Source organism: Engystomops pustulosus, chromosome 6 (genome assembly GCF_040894005.1).
Source record: "Engystomops pustulosus chromosome 6, aEngPut4.maternal, whole genome shotgun sequence".
Lineage (NCBI taxonomy): Eukaryota > Metazoa > Chordata > Amphibia > Anura > Leptodactylidae > Engystomops > Engystomops pustulosus.
This window is the reverse complement of record NC_092416.1, coordinates 133,057,860-133,073,117: the sequence shown is the minus strand read 5'-3', so window position 1 is coordinate 133,073,117 and position 15,258 is coordinate 133,057,860. Positions and strand designations below refer to the sequence as shown.

At 43.5% G+C, this 15,258-nt stretch overlaps 1 protein-coding gene across 2 annotated transcripts in view; it reads left to right on the top strand.

Moving 5' to 3' along the window:
- LOC140064333 (corticotropin-releasing factor receptor 1) overlaps positions 1–7,117 on the top strand; it is a 125,063-nt gene extending 117,946 nt beyond the window's left edge. For both annotated transcript variants that reach the window (XM_072111110.1, XM_072111111.1), the window contains 2 exons: positions 557–598; positions 5,760–7,117. In XM_072111110.1, the coding sequence (XP_071967211.1) occupies positions 557–598; positions 5,760–5,900 (183 nt within the window). In that variant the 3' untranslated portion in view covers positions 5,901–7,117. The remainder of the gene's footprint in view (positions 1–556; positions 599–5,759) is intronic.
- Positions 7,118–15,258: the final 8,141 nt, after the last annotated feature.

Below are 15,258 nucleotides of genomic sequence, written 5' to 3'. Positions count from 1 at the left end.
GGCAATGTACGATGATGAATCAGTTGGAAAAAACCTTGCTATGTCCCAAAACCAAGGTGCGGTTTGACTAAGTGTACAAATGTACAAAGCCCCCAGACTTTGTACAGGCAGATGGCAACCGAGTGCCTATCGGCTTTCACAGCTTTTAATTTATGCATGGCCTCCCCTGCAAGCCTCCTCCTGCTCTCGGGTGGTGAATTACGTCCTGGCCGGTGAGATCAAAGCCAGGGCGCGGAGAAAGCGGGGTATGCTCTCTCCTAGTTCCCCGGACGGCAGCAGGAGGAGGCATGCAGCGAGGACAAACATAAATTAAAAGCCGGGGAAGCCAAGAGGTGCTTTGCTGGGGCGCCGTCTGCCTGAGCGCCTCTGGCACTATTACAAAGTTAATGTTTCGGTATTAAAGAATCAAGAAAACCTGTAAAAACCAGTGCCCCTATCCCCTAGATGAAACGAGCAACCTAATTAGGACACTCTACCACCTCAAATCTAGTGATAGATATCCTTTAAGGTTGAATTGTTGCATTTTTAACATATTTTATTTATCTTTATTATACAGGGATTTTTTGTTTCAGTTTTCTACTGCTTCCTTAACAGCGAGGTGAGTGTTACTTGCCATTGTAACAGATTTCTACCCATGTATCATTTTAATATCAGTCATTTTAATTATTTTGGTATTAAGAGAATTCACTCTTAACTGACTGATTTTACTAATTTTGCTATATTGTTGTGTTCAATGCATTGTAATCAGTAGTGGCTTATAATATAGGCAGTTTGGGCAGTAGCCTATGAGCCTATGATCACCCAAACCACCGCCTATGACCACCCACCAAATATTCTCAGAAGGACCTTCACCCATGAAATCCGCGTACATCTGTTCCTGCCCTCAATACACATGTACACAAGAGCCATCTCCGGACCGTTTCTGGTCCTCCATAAGGTTCAAGCAAAAGGGACAAGTCCTCCTTTCCCCAAGAAGCTTGATTCTAGTACCATATGTAGGGGAGCTACAATATTCATACAGCCCAGTGCCCAAGGCAGTCTTAGCCCCCCCATGATTGTGGGGCTAATCAGTGAGTTTTTAAAATGGACACAAAATACCTTGTTTAGCGTTTTCAGTAATTTTAACCCTTTCACGACCCATGAATGACATAATAGCACATCACGGGTCGGCTGCGGGTGCATGGAGGAGGCTCACTTCAAAAAGATGGTGCCGTGTGGGCGCCGCCATCTTGTTGGAGATCGTCGCTCCCCGTGACGTCATCGGGGAGCAGCGATCGGTTGCCATGACAGCCTCGGGTCTTCCATAGACCCGAGGCTGTCTGGATTTTACCCATTAATTACTATGTGCTAATTGCACATAGTAATGTATGAGCATGAAAATCTCCATATACTGCCATACTGTAGCATGGCAGTATATGATAGGATCAATCAGACAACCAAGGGTTAAAGTACCCTAGGGAGTCTGAAAAATAGTAAAAGTAAATTAAAAAAAGTTTTAAAAATTATATATATAATAAGAAAACCTAAAAATTCTAATCACCCCCTTTCCCTAGAACTGATATAAATATAAATAAACAGTAAAAATCATAAACACATTAGGTATCACCCCGCCCAAAAATGCCTGATCTATAAAAATATAATAACGTTTTTTTCACTGCGTTTAACCCTGTAAGTGAAAATAGCGCCAAAAGTCGAAAATGGCACTTTTTTGCCATTTTGAAAAATATAAAAAATTCTATAAAAAGTGATCTGAAGGTCGTACAGCCCTAAAAATGGTAGCATTGAAAACTTCATCAGAAGTAGCAAAAGATGACACCACCCACAGCTCCTACACCCAAATATGAAAAAGTTATTAGCGCCAGAAGACAGCAAAATCTGAAAAAAAAAATTTTGCACAATGTATCAAATCATTATAAAACCTTTATAAATTTGGTATTCCCGTAATTGCAACGACCCAAGTAGACATGTCATTTGTGGCGCACAGTGAAAGCCGTAAAATCCAAGCCCACAAGAAAATGCCGCAAATGCTTTTTTTTCACCAATTTCACTGTATTTGGAATTTTTTTACCGCTTGCCCGTACACAGCATGGAAGAATAAATAACCTCACTATAAAGTGCAGTTTGTAATGCAGAAAACATGCCGCCACACAGCTCTTTATGTGTAGTATACAGCCTGTCCCAAGTAGTATACAATCAGCCTGCCCCCATGAAGTATACAGCCTGCCCCCATGAAGTATACAGCCTGCTCCCATGAAGTATACAGCCTGCCCCCAAAAAGTATACAGCCTGCCCCCAAAAAGTATACAGCCTGCCCCAAAAAGTATACAGCCTACCCCAAAAAGTATACAGCCTGCCGTCAGTATGCCTAGCGACTAATAAAAAAATAAACTTAATACTCACCCTCCGACGATACTCACCTTTGATGCTTAGTGGCGGCTCCCGGTCCTCGCCGAGGACCGGGAGCCGGAGGGTGAGTATTAATTTTTTTTTATTATTATTATTGACTCGTGTATAAGCCGAGCTTATACACGAGTATATACGGTATATCAATAAAGTATATCTGCAATTGTACTCCGAGACGGGAAATGGCGCCCAAATGTCCGAAATGCGACTTTTACACCTTTTACATCACATAAAAAATGAAATAAAAAGTGCTCAAAATGTCACATAGACCTCAAAATGGTAGCAATGAAAACATCGGCTCATTTCGCAAAAAATGACACCTCACACAGCTCCGTACCCCAAAGTATGAAAAAGTTATTAGCGTCAGAAGATGGCAAAAAAATTTTTTCTTTTTTGTGTTTTCCTCCACCCAGCCGGAGGGTGAGTATTAATTTTTTTTTACACGAGTATATACGGTATATCAATAAAGTATATCTGCAATTGTACTGATCCAAAGAATAATAATCAGAAGATGGCGCAACTGTGTTTTCCAGTACATGGCATAGAACATTGAATGGTGCCACTAGAAAATAAAATTTGTCTAGCAGAACACTCACCAAAAAATTAACATACACCTTGTAAAAGGAGCGCAGTGATAAAAGGGAACGCAAAAAAAAAAAGAAAAAGCTTGGTCTTAAAGGGGTTAAAGAAATATGTTTTTCCTTTGACTTTCTTTCTTATTTAAGCAGTTTGTGTATATCAGCTCTCTGTCCTGTTCTCAGCTGAGAGAAAGGGGGCCATTTACTAAGGGCCCGATTCACGTTTCCCCAACGTGTTACCCGAATATTTCCGATTTGTGCCGATTTTCCCTGAATTGCCCCGGGTTTTTGGCACACGCGATCGGATTGTGGCACATCGGCGCCGGCATGCACGCGATGGAAAACGGGGGACGTGGCCGAAAGATAACCCGACGGATTTGGAGAAACCGCCGCATTTAAAAAAAAAAAGTGTCGCTGAACTTGCACTTACCATCACCAAGTACAGGATGGTGCACTACGGCAGACCTCGGGGAACTTCAGAGCAGCAGCGACATCTGGTGGACGTCGGAGGAACTGCCTTAGTGAATCGCCGGAAGACCCAAATCCACCGCACAGAACGCGCCGCTGGATTGTGTATGGGCCGGGTAAGTAAATCTGCCCCAAAGTGTCTGAAAAAGTGTCCATTGACTTAACTCTTAACACACAGTGACTGCATAGTCTAATCAGCTGAGAGCTGAATCATTAACCCCTTAACGCTCTGCGCCGTAGCTCTACGGCGCAGAGGTACAGGGAGTGTATGAAGAGGGCTCACGGGCTGAGTCTTCTTCATACAAGGGTGGGGTTTGTTGCATATTGCAGCAAACCCCCACCGCTAATAAATGCTGTTGATTGCACTGATTGCGGCAATTAACACTTCCGTCACAAAGTCACCGGCAGCATTTAAAAGACGGTGCATGGGCGCCGCCATCTTTATTCCGATCGTTGCTCCCCCGAACTTCATCGGGGCGCGGCGATCGGTTGCCATGGTAGCCTCGGGTCTTCGTTTGACCCAAGGCTACATTGCTTCTGCAGATTCATTACAATGAGCCGGTGGCTCATTGTAATGAATGACCTGTAAAAATGCCGTATATTGCAATACAGAAGTATTGCAGTATATGGTAGGAACGATCTGACCATCTACAGTTAATGTACCCTAAAGGGTCTAAGAAATAGTGAAAAAAAAAGAAAAAAAAAGTTGAAAAAATAAAAAAAATTAATAAAATATTAAAAATTCTAATCACCCCTCTTTCCCTAGAACTGATATAAAACATAATAAACAGTAAAAATCACAGACACATTAGGTATCGCTGCGTCCCAAAATACCCAATCAATCAAAATATAAAAACGGTTATGGCCGGCGGTGACCTCCGAGACGGAAAATGGCGCCCAAATGTCCAAAATGCGACTTTTACACCTTTTACATCACATAAAAAATTAAATAAAAAGTGCTCAAAATGTCACATAGACCTCAAAATGGTAGCAATGAAAACATCGGCTCATTTCGCAAAAAATGACACCTCACACAGCTCCGTACCCCAAAGTATGAAAAAGTTATTAGCGTCAGAAGATGGCAAAAAATTTTTTTTCTTTTTTGTACATATTCGTTTTATTTTTGAAAATGTATTAAAACGCAATAAAACCTGCATAAATTTGGTATCACCGCAATCATACCAAACCAAAGAATAAAGCTAAGGTGCTATTTGGAATGCAAGTTGTAAAACCTGAGCCCACAAAAACGTGACGTGCGTTTTTTTTTTTCAATTTTTCCACATTTGGAATTTTTTTCCAGCTTCACAGTACACGGCATGTTAAAATAAATAACATCACAGGAAAGCAAAATTTTGTTACGCACAAAATAAGCCCTCACACAGCTCTGTACATGGGAAAAATGAAAAAGTTACAGATTTTTGAAGGTGGAGAGCGAGAAATGATTGAAAAAACCCTGCGTCCTTAAGGGGTTAAAGAAAATATGCTCTCGGAGTTACTCTTTAGCCAGCATTTATTATTGCTCTGCTGAATAAAGAACACTGCTCTCTACTGGAGAAAAAAGGAGCAGAAGAAGGGCACAAAAGAATCTGTATAACATAATGAAGTACAACATCTAGAGGTCTGTCTGTAACTAAGGGTCGTCTGTAAGTTGGGTGTTCTTACTGCCTCAACATTATAAAGTTTACTTTTATCACATGCCACATTTCTGCAAAAAAAATGAAAGGTTTAGTTTTTCTTTGAATGTAAGACAAAGTATGATAAATGAATATTACCCATAAACTGTGTTTTCCACATCCTATTAGTGTTACTCTTACCCTATAACAAAGGTGACGTACCTGTGGGCATGTGCACTGCCGGCCAAACTCGCCAAACAGGACCCAAGGCCTTCTCCTGCAGTCCCAGGCAACCCAGGATATGCTACACTTTTTTAAAGGACACATCTGGGTTGCCTGGGACTGCAGGAAGAGTGAGAAGGTGCAGACAGGATCAGATTATCATTGGAGCAATTGGAACTCCTGCTCTGGGCCCATGAAGGGCAGTGGAAGGAACCTTCCATGATAATCCTACTTTCTAATAATAGTAATTAATAGTATTGGTTTCCTTAGAATGCTGATACCATTAAAAGCTATGGCAGGGCTGAGAGTGAAAAGTTGCTGCTTAAATTGTTGTGCCTCTAAAAGGTTCGCCATCACTGAAGATATGTCACTTCCAATGGAAAACAAGCAAGATTAACGGCCATTGTCAATGTTTATTTTCTTTTTCTACTAGAAGTTGTACAATTTTTTTCATGATATTGCTATTTTTTTCTAGGTGCGTTCTGCAGTCAGAAAGCGTTGGCATCGCTGGCAAGATAAGCACTCGATCCGTGCTCGAGTAGCCCGAGCAATGTCCATTCCCACTTCACCGACACGGGTCAGCTTCCATAGCATCAAACAATCATCAGCAATCTGACCCACCCCTTGTAGAACGGCGCTGTTATCTTATATTCGCAACATTGGAACAGTAAGGTGCAGAGGGATGACCCTCCTGCATGTTATATGTAGAGAACAGAATCCAAATGGACACGTGTCCATTGAGTTGTATCTTGACAATCAAAAGCGGGTGAAGGGATTAGAAGACCTTAACCCCTTGTGCAATATTGGTACTGCTAGGGATGAGGAAACTAGGACTACTCAAGCAGATTAACCAATAAACCGAACATTGCACACAGCACAATCCATAAACTTTTCTGATATATCACCAGCCACAACCAAATGATTGCTGAGTTACCTGCATCCAGGCTGTATGGCCAATCCTCCGTGCCTCGCAGTGGAAAAAGACCAACATCAGGCTTAGCCATTGCACGAATGATAATTTTGATGCTTCTTGTCCTGTCATATACTAAGTTGCTACAATGTATGAGCACAAACTATAATCTGATGATGTGCTGGGCAGAAAAGGAAAATATCTAAATTCAGGTTGTATAGGGCGTCACATGATTGTTAAATATAGGGACCAAATCCATTAATGGGATCAAAGGACAAGCTGCTATTGAAGGTGGATGGGGTGAATGAGGAAGGCAGCGCAGCATTGCTTTGGATAAATCTTAAGACAACGACACAATAATATTATTCACAAAGTAAAATTCTGCTATTTGAACTTCTATTCCAATTATTGTATTCTTTATCATGTGAGACTTACCAGATTACCAGATAATAAGTGCTGTACCTGTCTGTGTCTGCTTCATAGTTTCAATATACAGGGAGGCCACAAGATGGATCCTATAGACAGATATGTTTGTATGTAAATCCCTTCCATCAGGATAATGGAAAAGCGATATTTTCTGCAGCTTTGTACAAAGAAATTCAATAAGTGAATGTTCCAATGTTGAACCTATATAATGCCTGACTGGGTCAGAGAAAAAAAGTGCCACTGTGGACTGGATCTGCAACTCAAGACATTACATATTATAGGTATTTTTTACTGTACATGTATAAAGTGTTACAGTGTTGCACTACAATCAGAAAATGTCTTTATATTAAGTCCTCACAGTATACAAATAAATCCTTACAAGTTATAATGTTTGCACATGCAACTCCTCTAACGAAATGTGTCTTTCAGAAGTGGTCTTATGAAGTGGACTGTGTCAGGCTAATATAATATATGAAAATATACAAATATTTCAGTGACCTATGTCTGGTGCGTTTTATTTTTCTTGTCCTATACATGGAACCAACCAGCAGTAATGTCAGTTGCCTTTCATACAGCAAATTGTAGGTATTCATAAACCTTCCACTGCATCATTTACCGGACTGGTTCATCTTTATCTCTAAATTGTGGATCCCTGCATATTTTGTCTTTTAGAAGTACTAAGTGGATGTAAGAGGATCATTTTTGTGTGTGGCCATTCACATTATTACAGAGCCCTAATGGTGGTTACAGTACAAGGTCTTTAGCAGCTCAAGTCAAAATGTATAGTTACTAGTAGTAACGTAGCAGTCTCTATGACAAGGCACATTGGCCCAGATTTCTTAAAAGTGAGGCAAACTGTACTTAGTGCAGTTTGCCTCACAAATGTGCAGGGTGTAGCAGATTACTGAATACTGGTGCTCGGTGTTCAATAGTCTGGCAACCCCTGCAGTGCTCTGAAACTGTGCTCCATATTTTTTTTGGTGCACCGTTAATATTCACTGTGTGTCACAATTCTGTTGAGTTGCTGTATGAAACGTGTTGCCAACCCTGACACATCCCGTTAGGTGCACTGCACAGTTTTTATGTGGTGCAGACACTTCTTAAATACATTTGCAAGCTCCAAAGTCGTTCTTTCAGACGGAAAACTGGCGCAGCCACAATAATAGATCTGCCTCAATACGTTGTATATTTGCCATACTCGGATATTCATCTCTGTTATAGTCATTCAACAAAAGAGGTTTCACCGCTAGCACTTGCGATCATTTAGCCCAATCTGCCACCTTCACACCAATGGAGCATGGAGGGGCGTGAAGGGGGGGGGGGCGCAGCCAGCTTGGCAGTGGGCACAGCGGCGTATGAAAAATAACCCCCCAAGTCTTTGACCAAAACGTTCTAACCAGTGACAGGGGAGTATAATGCACTCTATGGATAAAGTTAAAGTGTATCATTTTGTGACTCATGTTCAGAAAGGAAATAATATTGAAAAAATACCATCCCATTGCTCCTGCATCAATTGCCCTAACTCCTCCCAGTGTTTCTAAGAATTACAAACCTCTCTAGTGTCTTCATCATTCAACATGATATAAATTTTGATACTGTGATCTTTTTCTTCCAGTCTAATAGTGTATTCGTAAACACCTGAAATCTATATTTTGCGTTAAACTTAACCAACGCATCCTGAATTTGCATACACAGAAAAAACATACTATCCTGAATTCCAAACTTTATTTGCAATTCCTGAAATGTAACTAACACACCATTACTAACCGAATCTTAAACTTTCTTAATCCCCCTTGACATCCATGCATTAATATCTATCAATTTTTAAAATTCTTTGATATAAGTGTTAAACCACAACGGTGTACACTCCAGTGCCCTATATACCCTCCACACTTGTTAATATTTTCCATAATTCATTATGTAAGTGTCGAACAGGAAAATCTTTTACCCAAGTCAAACCCAACTGCTCGGAGTCCGAACAGCTCAAGCAGAGATTCCAGTCTATCAGTACTGGTAGCTAGAATGCAAGTGGCACTATCTATTTGGCTCTAAAATTCATAGGCTAAGCTAAACATTACTCTCTTGTTAATGTAGGGGATTTCTTTAGGGTTGTGCTATATTCACACAGATAATTGACGCTGATCCAATTAAATATAGACTAGAATAGAGGGCTTGTTAGGATCAGTGGATCCTCTGGACCACTGCGGGAGATGTAACTAGCCAACACCCGGAACCGGAGCCCAGCGGCACCTGGTATTCACCAGAGCCCGCCGCAAAGCGGGTTGGACTTGCTGCGGCAGGATACCACTAGGTCGTTCCCAGGTGTGACTAGCCCACGGTGGCAGCCGAGGTCGAGGTACCTTAGCGGATGACAATCTCGTAGACAGGTCCAGGCACAGGGTCAGGGCAGGCGGCAGAGATGCAACGTCAGGTCCAAGTCCGGGGTCAGCAACAGGAGGTCCAGGCAGGTGGGAACGGGAACACAGGCACACGGAACACAGCAACACGGAGGAACTCAGGTAACACGGCAACACAGGACTCAGGAGCGGGAACACACAGGAATACACAGGAATACGCAGGAATACGCAGGAATACTAGCTTGGAAGCTTTCTCTAAGGCTATGAGGCACAAAGATCCGGCAGGGGACACAGGAAGAGGCAGGATTCTTAAAGGTGAGGTTCAGCCAGTGCACCAATTAGCGGTGCGCTGGCCCTTTAAATTTTCGGCAGGGGACGCGCGCGCACGGCAGTCCGGGGAAGAGCAGGAGCCGGGAGAGGTGAGTGCAGAGACCGGCCTGCAGCGGGGGCAAACGGGGGTGCCCGGATGCGCCCGCGATCCGAGACAGGGCTCTACATTCACACGATGTATGCCTGCCATACCGTTGCATGGCGGGCATACATCGGCACTGTGGAGAGGAGCAGGGGATGGGCGCAGCTCACCCCCACCTGTGCTGCACCTTACCACTCCCATATGGTGCCTTGAGCCCATAGAAGTGTATGGGGGACGTATATACGTCCCCATACATTCGTGTGAATGTAGCCTTAGCTTGTATCTTCAATGCAGAAATTTATTCATAAACATACTCAGAGAACATAACAACATTAAGGGAGGAGGGCAAGAAAGAAGAGCAGAAAGAAGCGCAAGTCACAAACCAAGCCTCAGTGTATTCTGTGGGATGTTGCGTTTGCCCACCCTCCCTTAATGTTTTTATGTACTGTGAGTATGTTTCTGAAAAAAAATATGCATAGATGATACAAGCTTATGGTGAGTACTCTATTCTTGGTTAGAGTTTGAAATAGAGCTTGAAATAAGGGATCGTCAAACCCTCGTTTCTATAGCTCTTATACAAATACTTTAGCTTATTCCGGACATGTTTGCAGCCCTATATTAATTCATTCACCAACCTTTCAATTAAACAAAAACGTGTATCCTCAATCCATACCGGGGAGGCCCACAACACATAGAGCAGTGGTGGCGAACCTATGGCACACGTGCCAGACTGGGCACGCAGAGCCCTCTCTGCTGGCACGCACGCCATCGTCCTCCACCATGTGTGTTTTATTAATGGAGCTTCGGCCAGACCACAAGCTGCTGCTACATGCTGGAGCTCCAGTCATTCTCTGTGCATCGGAGTGGCAGTGCAGAGAGCACTCTCTACTCTGCTACAAACAGCAGCCCTCCGGAGACCGGCTTCCCAGTGCAGGCTGCAGCTGACCTGTTCTGATGGGTCACTGGCTCCCTCTTTGCTCCCTCCTCCTGAATGACCTTTAGCCCAGGAAGAAGAGACGGAGCAGACTGCAGGCCAGGAGTGCACGCAGCTGTCTGCCTAATGAAGATAAGAGGATGCAGTCCCTCACTATGGGGAGGGGAAGTCAGGTACTCTCTTATAGGCAGCAACTAAACTATGAAACAGTTGCCTTTAGTGTTTTAGTGTGCCCTCCACCCCACAACACCCACTTTGCCCCAGAGAGGTCTTGCCAAACAGGATTCCCCGATTCCCTCAGTGCCCTGCTAGTTTGTTTTATTTTACCAGATTTGACTTAGACCTCATTTAGTCACCTTTCTTGTCACATTGAGTCCCTGCCCCTGTTTCCCTCTCCTCTGCAGTGCTGCTTTCACCTACTATATCTCCTAAATTAAACCTAAATTCTTGTGATCGGGAATAATCACCACATGTTTGACATGTAAACAATGGAAAACGTGGGGTTCTTTCATGGATGGTAGTGTTGAGGGTGTGTTCACACGTAGCAGTAACGCATGTGTTTGTTAATGCTGCATTAACACGTGCATTACTGCATGCGTTTTGTAAATGCATTGTTAACAGCTATGCTATGCATTGTTAACATCTATGCAAATCTCCACTTCTCAGCTGTTCTGATGCGCTTGAAAACATGTGTGTTATTGCCACAACTGAACACACTCTGAGGTCTAATGGTGCAGTCACATGTACAGAATTAGCATAATTAGTATCTCTTACATTATGCCATATCTTCACTGTATGGCAGGAATATTTATAACTATATGGTGATAATGTTCAATATTGGCAATAAAGTCTATTACTGTATGGTCGTAATATTAAGCATGATGCTATTTATGTTGTTGTAATAGTGGGGGTAAACATGTGGCAGTATTATTTGGCCCTTATTTAGGTAATGTTGGTCTAAATGACCATGTTGGCACTTTGCGGTAGATAAGTGGGTTTTAGCTTGCTGTTTGGGCACTCGATCTCTAAAAGCTTCGCCATCACTGACATAGAGTAACTGTGGAAGGACTACTATCTTCAGCAGCCCCATATTATCTGCCTTAGGTGGAGGTAATTTATAATCCATACATTGGTGGGACACAATTTTGCCATCTCTCCTGTTGCAGCCAAACCACCCTATAGCCTCATCTGACTTTATGAGTGCCAAAAGAGACGCTATAACAATGTCAAACAGAGGACACCCTAAGAGAATGGGGCAGATTTATCAAGCTGTCTGAAAGTCAGAATATTTCTAGTTGCCCATGGCAACCAATCACAGCTCCCCTTTCAAATATGCATGAGCACTTGGAAAATGAAAGCTGAGCTGTGATTGGTTGCCATGGGCAACTAGAAATATTCTGACTTTCAGACACTTGATAAATCTGCCCCAATGTCTTTGACACAATGGGGCACATGTATTATAGTTTGTTCTCTCTGAGGTGCATGTTAGAGACCTTTGGCAGCTAGTTTTTGCACCTTATGTATGATCCTGTCTTTTGAGTTGTGATACATGTTCAGTTTTTCCTATCCTGGCAGGCTTCTTTTTGAGACTTTTTGTTGTGAATGTCTCAAATCCACATGGACACAAGCCTTGTGAGGGGGTTATATACAGGAGTGCACACTACTGTTAATTTGAGATTTAACATGTTGCATTTAATGCATTTTGGAGGAGAGTGGATTTTCCTAATTACATTACTGTTAACATTTGAATTTACAAAACGCATAGTAAACACAATGTTAACACATGCCTTAAGTGGCGTTTATATTGCGTTTTGTAAACGCAAATGTTAACAGTAATGAAATAAGGCAAATCACCTCTCCTCAGATGTTGTAATTAGTTTCAAAATGAATTAAAAACGCAATTAAACTGCTACGTGTGACCTCAAAAACCAATAAAAAAAATTGCAAAAATTAAAAAATTTTGACAAAAGAGGTTGCTTTGCAAAATGTTAAACACTTAAAGCATGTGGAATAATTCCAATTTACATGTTAAAATCAGGTCCATGAAAAAAAAATTCCTTTGCACCTGCCATGGACCAGGTGCAGAATTGCGCCAAAATTGGCACAAAAATGGCACAAAAACAGCGAAATGTTGCACAGAACATCTGGAAAACAAAAATACATACGGCACACAGAGTTAAAAGTCGCAAAAATGGCGCAAAAAAAGCAAAAGTCGCTAAAATTAGACAATTTGGCTAGCTGAAACTGTGATACATGTGCCCCATTGACCCCAAAACCAAATTTTTACATTACTGCCCATAGGAATGCCCATTCCACCCTGTTGAATGCCCTGACTCTGACCTAGCTGGACAATCAATCTAAGTTATCAACTTGCCTGTTATGTAACCACACTGATCCTCATGAATCCAAGTAGGAATTACTTTCTATAGAGCCTTACTCTCTCAGAGCCTTACCAAAAACGTTATGTCAGTGTTCAATAGTTATATCGGTCTAAGATTCCCTGTCCAACAAATATTTACCCTTCTTTGAAATCAAAATAATAATTGTACCATCATGGAATCTGAGAGAAACCCCTCACCCTCGAAAACTTCCAACAGAGGCAGTTTTCCCAAAAAACAAAAGGTTTTTAAAATGATGCAAATGAACCTGAGGGGCTCCCTCGGGCTCATTTGCATATTTAAAGCCTTTTTTTTTTCCTTAAAAACAAGGGCATAAGAAGCTAAAAGAAGAGCAGATCCTGCCAGAGGGGGCACTCACCGGTATGTCAGTGTGTTTGGTTTATAATCCTTTATCCTGGTGGTAGAAGTCATTTAAAACTTTTTTACAGTTTACAGCTCAATACTAAAGGCAGGGGCGTCACTAGGTCAAAAGATCCGGGACTCATGCCCCAAGTCTTTTGGTCGGAGCCCCGGATGTCCCCAGGTCAGCAGGACATCTGCCCCTCTGCCCAGGCATCAACCCCTCTCTCATCATGATCAACACAGATCGTGATGAGAACATGTGCACTCACTGCTTTCCCCATTAGGAGCTGCAACCTACTGACAATAATACTCCTGGAGGCTGAATGACCTGTAATGATGTCATGATCACATGACCTGCCGGGGAAAGCAATGCACGGAGCTGCATCAGTGAGGTGAGGGGGGAGACATGATTGGGACTAGGGAAGGGGGAGAACATTACTTACTGGGGGGCTGTGTGAGCTCATTACCTACTGGGGGGGTGTGTAAGAACATTATTGGGGGATTTGTGGGCACATTACTGAGAGGCTGAGTGGAGGACATTACTGGGAGCTGTGTGCGAACATTACTGGGGGGTTGTGTGGGCACATTACTGGAGGGCTGTGTGGGAAATTACTGGGGGTTGTGTGGGGACATTACTGGAGGGCTGTGTGGGCACATTACTGGAGGGCTGTGTGGGCACATTACAGGGGGACTGTATGGGCACATTACAGGGGGACTGTGTTGGCACAATACTCGAGGACTGTGTGGGCAGATTACTGGGGGGCTGTGTGGGCACATTACTGGGGGACTGTGTGGGGCACATTACTGGGGGACTGTGTGGGGCACATTACTGGAGAGCTGTGTGGGCACATTACTGGAGAGCTGTGTGGGCACATTACTGGAGGGCTGTGTGGACACATTGCTGGGGGCTGTGTGGCGAGATAACTAGGGCTTGTGTTGGCTCATTACTGGAGGGCTGTGTGGGCACATTACTGGGGGCTGTGTGGGCACATTACTGTGGGGCTGTGTGGGGGACATTACTGGAGGTAACTGTGTGGGCACATTACTGGGGGGCTGTATGGGGCACATTACTTCGAGGCTGTGTGTGGATATTACTGGGGAACTCTGTGGGTACATTACTGGGGGGATGTGTGGGCACATTATTTACTGGGGGGGCTGTGTGGGCACATTATTTACTGGGGGGGCTGTGTGGGCACATTACTGCAGCGCTGTGTGGGCACATTACTGCAGCGCTGTGTGGGAACATTACTGAGGGACTGTGCGGGGACATTACTGGGGGTTGTGTGGGTACATTACGGGGGGGCTGCGTGGAAACACTGGGGGGTGGCTGCATGGGCACATTACTGGAGGGCTGTGTGGGCACATTACTGGGGGGCTGTGTGGGGAGATTACTGGGGCTTGTGTGGGCACATTACTGGAGGGCTATGTGGGGAGATTACTGGGGGGCTGTGTGGGGGACATTAATGGGGGTAACTGTGTTCGGCACATTACTGGGGGGCTGTATGGGGGACATTACTGGGGGACACAGTACTGGGGGTAACTGTGTGGAGCATGTTACTGGGGGTAACTGTGTGGGGAACGTTGCCGGGAGAATCTTTGGGGCACATTTCATGGGGCGTGTTCGCACTAGGACTGGCCTCTGTTTGATCTCATTTGCGTTTCCAGTGAAACACATGTGATCGGTAACAAGCACCTGGTGTTTAAATGGAAGACAAAAGTGTGAACGCAACCTTACATTATTTGGGGGAGCAGCAGGATAACACTGTCAGGGAACCAAGATGTCAGGACGATGAGGAACATAAGATGTGGTGATGCTGGAGCCTAATGGAGAAGATAGAGGACACGTCACTCGCAGTCACTGGATGTAACAGGTAGGGATTTCTCCTGTGGTTTCTGTAGCTGTACAGACCCTCATTAAGGTTGTTATTGGCACAACCACATGTGAGGGGGTAATGTACAGGAGGGGGCATCACTGTAAGAGCGCTACATGCATTGGATGCATTGGAGCCTGTGCCCTGGATCTTTTACCACCCTAGAATAGCCCCTGACTAAAGGCAATGTTATTTTAAGATGTCCTGCTTTTTAAAATGACCAATGACCAAGTTTTTATTAGGTCCCAAAACATCCATTTAGTAATTTCAAATACAATATAATGTAATGACTACAGATGATATATGACATCTGCCCTTTGACA